Below are 9,735 nucleotides of genomic sequence, written 5' to 3' on the forward strand. Positions count from 1 at the left end.
AAAACTCAAAACAATAGAAAAACTTAATTACATAATGATGAGAAAAAGAAAAAAGAGAGAGATAGGTGAAAGGACAAAGAAAGCGTGCACTTCTTGCATCTAAATAAGGAAAAGACGTGCTTTTTATATGTACGGAACTAAGAGCGGCAAACTATAAAATTCAAGTGGCGTGGCGGGCTGAAGGGACTTTAGGAAATGACACCGTTTCATTCTGTGTCCTAATAACTTAGCCAAAATTTAAGACATCTAAAACGCAGTATACCAATTCACAAACCTCTCACCCCCATCAGAAATGGCTTCGCCGCCGCTCTCCCTGTAGTTACCGTTATCCGTCTTGAGAATGAAATGGAGGCCGACGCTAACTCCCTCCCTCTGCCTGACGTCATGAAAGCCCCAATCCGGCCCAACATCCTCCAAGACGTTCATCGCGACATCTCCAAGAACTCTCGCCAACCCTACGCCGTCTCTAGGTCCGCCGGCCACCAAACCTCCACCGAGTCCTGGGGTACTGGTCGCGCTGTTTCCCGTATCTCTCGTGTTCCTGGCGGCGGTACTCACTGTGCCGGCCAGGGTGCCCATGGCAACATGTGCCGCGGCGGCCGCATGTTTGTTCCGACCAAGATCCGGCGCTGTTGGCACTGCAAGGTCCCAGTCAACAAGAAACGGTATGCCGTGGTTTCTACCATCGCCGCCTCTGCAGTGCCTTCCCTTGTCATGGCCTGCGGCCACCGCATCAAGTCTGTCCTGCAAATCCCCTGTGTGATCTCCGATTCAGCTGAGGCCATGGAGAAAACCTCCAACGCTATCAGTCTTCTCAAGAAAATTAGGGCTTACCCCGATGCTAAGAAGGCTAAGGACGGCCAGGGTATCTGCCCAGGAAAGGGTAAGATGCACATTATTAGACAATACTACTAGTTAATCGAGATATCAGAGCACAATTTTGTAATGTAGTGCATGCAGATTACTTTTTGTACAGTTGCTTTTCATTCATAAAGGCTTAACATTATGATTATTTGAAGCTTATTCTTTTCAATTATTTGTCGTTACAAGAATTCCAAAAAAATTTAAATTTTTGGTAAGTGCTTCAAGTGCTGAGGTTTTCTAAAACCCTTTCATTCTACACGAGTAATTGGGAAGGCATGGTGTCAGGACTCTTAAACCTGAAAGCAGTCAAGAATTCTGACATCCTTCATTTGCAAGGTGAACTTGGTCTACTGTGGGAAAAAACAGAATATAATTTACTGAACACCTTGATGATTGACAAACTGTTTGATGACATTCACCTGACAAAGATTATGTCTATAAATAAATTATTGTTGGCTTCATGCTCACTTAGAATTAACCACAACATAAGGTATAAATCTCTTGCTGAAATTGCAGCTTCATGGTTGCACGAATATCTGGTTGAGAGGACTATGGGAAAATTTTGACTCTGTTTTTGTTTTTACCACAATCATGGTGATGCAATTTCAAATTGTATAATAGAAGTACAACTCATAAAAATTTGGTGGGACAAATCCTTGAATGAATTAACTTCAACATTTTGCAACTTTTCTAAATCCTGTGGCTGGGCTTGCTGCCACATTATGGAAGGGAGGAATGTCAGCAATCCACTGTTCCACACTTCCTTCTTGTTCATACTTGCTCTTTCAGTTCTTGAAATTCATCTGACTTTTTCCCTTGTCTTTTTTGTTTTGTTCTCTTGAAATGTTTTATAGATGTTATTCAGTAACTTGGATGGGATATTGTCTGGCACTGCCTCGTTTTACTTTTTCTGCATGTGATTTTGTATGATTTTCAAAGTCCTTTTGTGTACAATGCAGTTCCTCAAAACTGATTTTTCTTCTCTTTCTAATTCCTGATTCTGATTCATAGCCTTCAATTCATTTTAACAGGAAAGAGGCATTATCAATCTTGATTTGGTATGGACATAGTGATGCTTTGTGGTTCATTCATTGGAAAAGGCATCCTTGGTCAGTTGCATTCAAGTACAAATCTTAATCCAGACCGATATATTAACGAGTAGAGTACACTGATACCCAGCTTGTTAATTTTTATATAAGCAATTCGGCTTAATATGTAGAAGCATCAACTGACATGATTTGCATCACTTGTCTCTGTAGAACTCTGTGATGCTCATTGTATTACTAGTTTATGTCAATAATACATTGATACCCAACTTGTGTAAGCAACTAGCTTAATATGTAATAGAACCATCAACAAATGTGATATGCCTAACTCGTATTTGCTGAACAAGGTGCATACAAGATAATGTTAAGAAAGCCCTATTACTTAACTTCTAGTTAAGCAATTTGGCTTAGTATGTAGAACCATCAACCAACACTACATGCCTTACTTGTCACTGCCGAAATATGTGATGCCCGTTATCTTACTAGTATACGTCAATGGTACTACAATTCCCAACTTTTTATGGAAGAAAGTTCAGAACCACCATCCAACATAACATTCATTGCTTGTCTCTTTAGGACTAACTGATGCTCAGAAAACTTGCTAGCTTACATCACAAAAACATCTTTAGACTAACTTGATTTGTGATTCCCTTGTCTATGGCCAAAGTGCATTTCCAAATAATGTTGGACATTTTTAGACTAACTCGAGGCACTAAATAGTTATAATATTATTAAAGCAGTGCCTAGTTTTAATTGTACATGTGAGAACCCGTGGATTTTCTTATTTTCTAGACTTTATTTTATTTAATTGCATGCTTTTTTTATATTTTCTTTATTAGGAAAATTTTCTAGATAATTTTTATGAGTAAATATAGTTCTAAAATTATTTTTCTAGTATTAGTTAGTTTTTGAGAAATTAAGAGCGCATACCGGATGTGGGACCCACTAGTGCGGTAAGTTCAATAAAATTCGGCCAATTAGGTTAAGTTGTGTATACCGAGTTTAATTTATCAGGTGTTAAGAGATAATTAGAAGTTACCTAGATGGATTATCATTGGAGAGACAAAAAGATAGAGTTGCATTAAATAAGGGTGACAAGTTTCACCTTGTGATTAATTCTTGACTTTGACATCTTACTTACCTTTACTAATTAACCAAAAATTGACCAACAACTCATCTTATTTCTCCCCCTCTTGGCCGACTTTCTTGGAGGAAAAAGAAGAGAAAACTTCCAACTTCTTTCTTCAATTTCTTGCCTTGATCTCACAAACCAACCGTTAAAACTTTGATTTGCTCCATAAAAACCTTTCCCTTGGTAGGATTAAGGTGAGTGGTGAAGTGGTTTGAGGAGCAAAGGTGCTAAGTTGCTTCCTTTCTTGAATTTACAAGGTGAGTGGTTAAGGAATCTTTCCTTTGATCTTGATAATGTTCAATTAGTGATTGATAGTAGTTGAATAAGTGATTTTGTGGAAGAATTCTTGACTTGTGGTAGAGATTGGTGAATTTTATATTTATTCTTGATTTATTCTGTTTTTATATGTTTAGTATGGTGTGGCTATGGATGATGGCTTGGGATAGTCTAGAATGAAGCCATAGTGCGTAAATTGTAGTTAATTGCGGAAAATTTCCATGTTGTGCGGAAAATTCCAGATTAGGGTTTCAATTTCCCCTATTCTACCCGGTACTGTTACCCCTAGTTAGATGCCGAATTGGCATTAGCACAAAACATGAAAGTTGTAGATAATGATGTTTTATAGTTGCCTACAAAATTTCACCCCAATTGGAGCAACGTAGCCTGTGAAAAGACCAAAATATCCCTGCTGCCCTGTTTCTGTCCGAAACTGATAATCAGCTTCTGTAATTGGTTAATTTGACCAGGAATACTACTGATTTGGTTGTCGATGTCTCTTAATAATTATAGCCTTGTATCTTAGCTTTCAAATGGCTTTGGAATTACCTGAATCGGAGTTGTGTGTGCTGAGATATGATTGAATGAATCCGGACTGCTAGTTGAATTTCACAGTGAGCTTCGAACTGGAAAATCTGGGGTTGTTTTGGTAACTTTGACCTAGTTTGGATGAGAACTGGACTAAGTATTCTTCATCAAAGTTATAGCCCTCTGTCTTAGTTTCGAAATGGTATAACTTGCACTTCAATCCAATAAGCGTAGTTTCGGTTATGTCCGATACGTTAAGAAGCGGTGAATCCGCCTTTTTGGTTCCTTAGCTTAAAGCTTATTTCCGGTCATTTTCCTAGCTAAATCTTGTGCTTGGATGACTTTGAGCCTATTGAACGGCTATTGTGATGAATTTATATTGTGTATGACTTTGGGATTGATTGAGGAAAATAATGAAGCCATAAGTGGCTGAAAAATAGGTAAATACAAAGGGCGTACTGCCCAAATTTTCACTCGAGTATTAGGTAGCAATTTGAGAGAAAATACCATATGAACCATCTAGGATATTTGCGTCCTCTTTTATCGAGGTATATAAGGTCGGATCTGGCCGAAACTGTACACTTGGAAAAAATGAAATTTACGACTAATAGAAATACGTTTTCTTCATTTCTTCGACTCAAATGGATATTTCAAAGTTTTACGAGCGAGCATGAGTTTTCCAAATATTTTACTCATATCCTTTGGTTTAAATGCACTCTTTTCACTTTCAAAATCATATTTATACCTTGTACTAGTAGTATTTGAATTGTCTTCGATTCACCTTGTGACGGCCCCACCTCTCCCTGGGCGTACCCTAGGGTTTAGCGGACCGCCTGCCCAACTCTCGCTAGGACTCACTCACTCGTATCACGTGCATACAACCGTCGACAATAAATAACATCGCAATTCACACTTATAATTTACATCGATGCATATTCAAAATACAAAGCCTCTATATACCCAAACGGGTTCAAAGTGTATACAATCCAAGTACAATCATCCTAATCAAGTGATAGCGCGGGTACAAGTCAAAAGTCAAAAACAACTAGGCTACGCTAGTCTTTACATATCTCACGCCTCGCTCGTACCCCTGTAAGGAAAACAAATGGCGTGGAATGAGCTAAAAGCCCAGTAAGGTTCCAAATAGCAAATTGACCATTATTTATAAGTACAAGTTTTCGATATAGCAAAGTAACGAGCATGAAGAGTTTATAAATGTGAGAACCCGTAATTTTTCCATTTCCTAGGTTTTATTATATTCAATGGCTTGTTTTCTGCATTTTCGTGATTAGAAAATTTCTAGATACTTTTAAGGAGCAGATATAGTTTTTAGATGATTTTTCTAGTATCGAATAGTTTTTGAGAAATTAAGAGTATATATCGGACGTGGGACCCGCTAGTGCGGGAAGTTCGGAAAAATTCGGCCAACTAGGTTAAGTTTTGGATACTGGGTTTAAATTATCGGGTGTTAAGAGATAATTAGAGGTTGCTATTTGGATTGGTGAGAGAGGAAACAAAGTGATAGAGATGCATTAATTATAGTGACAAGTGTCACTTAGAGAGTGGTTGGACTTGATGACCACTATTCACCTTTTACCATTTGACCAAATAAATCACAAAAAGTACCAAAATTTCACCATTTTCTTCATCTCCTTGGCCGGCCAACTTCAAGAAAGAAAGAAAGAAAACTCTCCAAGTTCTTGCTTCCATTTAGCTCAAATCCATCAAAACAACCACTTAAACTTACTTTTGTTCCATAAAACCTCTTCACTTAGGGTTGGTGAGGTGATTGGTGAAGTTGTTTGGAAAGCTAAGGTGTCTAATTTCTCTCTCTCTTGTATTACTAAGGTGAGTAGTGAAGGACCTCTCTCCTCCCTCTAATGATGTTTAATTCATGATTGGTGGTGGTATAAGATGTAATTTTATGGATTATATCTTGATTTTTGGTTGAATTGGATTTTTCTGTTTTCATATGAATATGATTATGTGGTCATGTATGATGATTTGAAATGATATTTAAGGAAGCTAGAAGGTGGAAAAAGTGGTTAATTGCAAGCAATTTCTGTTTTGGAAAGAAAATTGAAAAGTTAGGGTTTCATTGTTCTTCATTCTGCCTGGCACTGTAGCTCATAGTTAGAGGCCGAATTGGCTTTGGATTAAAACATGAAACTTGTAGGGAATGATATTTTAGAGATTCCTGTAAAATTGCAGGTCAATCGGAGTAGCGTAGCTTGAGAAAATACGGAATTACCCTTGCTGCCCTGGTTTTACCCGAATTTGATAGTTGCGTCTGTAATTGGTTAATTTGGTTGGTAATACTTCGGAATTGGTTGTTGAGGTCTTCTGATGAATTGTATCCCTGTTTCTTAGCTTTCGGATGGCTTTGGAATTACTGGATTTGGACTTAGGTAGCCTGATTTACGATGTTTACACCAGAATACGATTAGTGAACCTGTTTTTGCGGTTCTAGTGTAATATATTGCATTTTTGACCTGGTTACACTCGAAATTGGGCTGAGTGACCTTCTGTAACATTGTAGCCCTATCTCTTAGCTTCGAAACGGTGTATCTTGTACCTTCATCCGATAATCGTAGTGCCATTGGTACCAAAACCGTAAAATGGTGTCAAAAACTATTTTTTTGGGTTAACACTTAACTCCATTTCCGGATTTTTCTGGTTTCCTCTAATGCTTATGTATGCTTATGGAACCCTATTTTGGTAGTATTTGGCATTGGTTTATGACTCGTTAGCGAGTCTCATTGTACTTGTTTGCATGTTTTAGGGCGTGACGGTGGTTCACGACGCTCCTTTGACGGAGGTGCATGAAATATCATTTTCAAGCTTGGTGAGTGTACTACTCACTTGTGTGTTACTCTATGGCTTTGATACTTGAACTTGATGTGTTGAATGTTTATTGCACCTTCGATATTGATTTAAGTGAGGGTGTACTTGATCACTCTCACTTATATGCCTTATACCATTGTTGTTATTGGAATATTACATGGAATGTTACATGAAATGAAAGTACATGACTTGGTGTCGTTTGGATGAGTATCCAACGACCATGATTGTTACCATTGAGCTCAACCCCATTGGTAGTTGATTGAATCGAGCTGGCGAGGGCTTGGTCGTGCCAATTAATGAATCTTGGGGACTGTTATATGGAATCTTGTAGTATGAGAGACTCTCGATTCCGGTATACTCGAGTAATACCACATTGCAAGTGTTTGGAGTTCGGGCCCGGTAGGGGTATGTTGGGTGGAAGGAATGGAAGTAAAGTGGAGTCCACGGTTGGTTACTTTGAAACATTGACGGAGAGTCAATGAGGTTCGATCAAGAATGCAAACGAGGAAAAGGGCTCTTGAGAGCCGCCCGTATCCTTTTATCACCACTATTGATGTGTGCCTTTGCTTACTTTTGATGTATTGGAATGAAAAGCTTGATGCTTATATGAAGTTGGTGTCGCGCCCCACTTTTTGATGTTGGTGTGAGTAGTGTGGAATATGTATGTGAACGTGTGTGAGAGTGAAAATAAAAGGCCATGGGACTTGAGAATGCGACGATTTGGCCAAACAAAGTTCAAAAAGGGTTTTTTAATGAAAAAATGGAGTCGCCACTTGGTATAGAGTTAGGGTGTACCAAGTCACCCAAAAAGTGATTTTTTGGAAAGCAAAGTAAACAAACCCCTTTTTAAGAACTTTTAGGTCTACGTAACCAAAGCGAGGGATCGGGGGTCACATTTGATAAGGGAGAAGGCAAAGGCAAAGCCTAAGGCACTCCCTTACCCTAGCAAAAGCTAGTTGCGTGACTTAGCCCTTCTTTTCCTAATTTCTTCTACCCAAAGTATGTTTTGCATGTTGGATATGACTAATGGATGCTAAAAAAATGCAATCCTAAATCTAAAATGTCTCTTATGAAGCTTTTGGTCCCAACCACATGAGTTGTGGTGGCCAATAAGGAAAGTCCTCATAGAGGTCGCGAATGATGCAAATGAAGACTCAAATATGAGTGCAAGTGTGAAAATGTATGAAAACGTGCATGTGTACGAATGTAAGACAAGTGCATGTGTGCAAATTGGGGAAATAAAGGTGTTTGTGTGCAAATGGATGAAAATATGATAGTAGATACATATAAGTGCAATTGGGTGCAATTTGTTAGGTAGAAAATAAATAAGTGATAGGGAGAGTGTGTGAACATGGCATGTGGATTGAGAAAAATATAATTTGTGAGAAAATGTGGATGGAAGAGTGAGGAAATGCTATGATAAGAATGAGAGTGCATGAACCTAGAGGAATGCATCAAGTCAGGTACGGGAATGACTCCTAATTTCACGACTTTAATTTTCCCTTTGATTAGAAGGAAGAACTAGCGTGCTAAGGCTATTTTGTAGCCACACTCGCTCGTTTCCCTTATCGAAAGGGGACTCTCAAGCAAATGTACCCTATAACTAGCGTGAAGATGCAAAAGCTTAGAATGAAGGGGAAAGGGTTGGAGGGGCATGCCAAATGCTAAAAAACTAAGAAAAATGCATGAAATGTAGTGAAACACGCAAGTATGAACTAGCGAGGGAAATCCCTAAGGGTCTAGCGTTGGACTAGCCCATATCTATGAATTCCTACTAGCGTTGGACTAGTGGAAAGCGGGACAATGAGCCACAACTAGCGTTGGACTAGTGTGGTGACGTGCATTCATCAATTACATTCATCTATGACTATAGAAAACGAGTAGACATGCCCATCACCTATAAACACATAGCACATAACACTTAGCATGCTCAACTAGATGCAAGAGCCTAATAAAGCAAATTAACACATAGCAACAAAAGCAAGCAATCAATCTAGGGAACCTATCACATTTTTGCTAACTAAATCAAAAGGGGAAGGGGAAAGTGGACAAAATGCTCTCCGAGCCCTATCTATTACAAGCCAAGAGGTGTACACATACCCCATAAAAGAATAACTTAATAAAAGAAAAAGCGAATAAAATAAATGAAAGGAATTAAAGAAAGGCAAGGAAAGCAAAGTAGGCATTCTCACTTAGCACGTTGGATCACGTAGAAGAGACAAAAAGGGATAAAAGAAGTTGTACCTTCCCCGTGTGTAATCAAATGAAGTTTAATGGCTTCAAAACAATAAAAAGGTCAAGGTACCACTTTATTTAAGAAAAATTAAAAGAAATGTGCAAAACAAAGCTCACTTGATCATAAAGTCCCTAAAGTCATGACTTAAGCGCAATTGAAAGAAAGCATAGTAATTAATTGAAACAAACAAGCAATGAAGTTGTAAAATCAAAACTACGAAGGATCAAATTGATGAAAATATTCAATTGGTTGGGTCATAGTGAAACAAAATGGAACTTGGGGGGTCAAAGTGCAATTTTTGAAAAATTTCCATGCAAGCTCATGCACGGTTATGAAGCTTATGCTTCTGCAACTTCTTTTCGCTAGTCTCTGCAACCTGCTGTGCTTTATTACCAAAACATTACCCACAAAACATCAACTTTTGAGTCAAATGATCATAAGACATTCCCCCAATCATCAACCAAACCAAATGACACACTTTCATTGCAAGATCAAATCAGAAAAATTTGACTTGGTAGCTGCCAGAGATAAGGGAAAACAGCAAAAACAGAATGCAGCAAGAATTTTTCTTTTGCAATCTAAGATGATTAATAAACCATGCAGCAACTTCCGTTCCGCAACTACATATCGACTTCAACACAAGTTTGATCAAAACCTTTCAACCCAACATCCAAAAAAAACTTGAGCTAAGCAACGTAACCCAGAATTTCAGCATCCAAGCAAACCAAGACATAGAAAAGAGATCATGTGAATGCTGGGAAATTCTGTGCAAAATGGCTCGGCAAGCCTAGCTTGTTTCTCTTCCAGCA

General features: G+C 38.4%; 1 protein-coding gene across 1 annotated transcript; it reads left to right on the forward strand.

The window, feature by feature from the left end:
* Positions 1–345: 345 nt before the first annotated feature.
* LOC113757340 (60S ribosomal protein L4-like) lies at positions 346–915 on the forward strand. The gene has a single exon (XM_027300691.1). The coding sequence runs from the start codon at positions 346–348 to the stop codon at positions 913–915; it is 570 nt and encodes a 189-aa protein (XP_027156492.1).
* The last annotated feature ends 8,820 nt before the right edge of the window (positions 916–9,735 follow it).

Source organism: Coffea eugenioides, unplaced genomic scaffold (genome assembly GCF_003713205.1).
Source record: "Coffea eugenioides isolate CCC68of unplaced genomic scaffold, Ceug_1.0 ScVebR1_2;HRSCAF=14, whole genome shotgun sequence".
In the NCBI taxonomy this organism is placed as follows: Eukaryota; Viridiplantae; Streptophyta; class Magnoliopsida; order Gentianales; family Rubiaceae; genus Coffea; species Coffea eugenioides.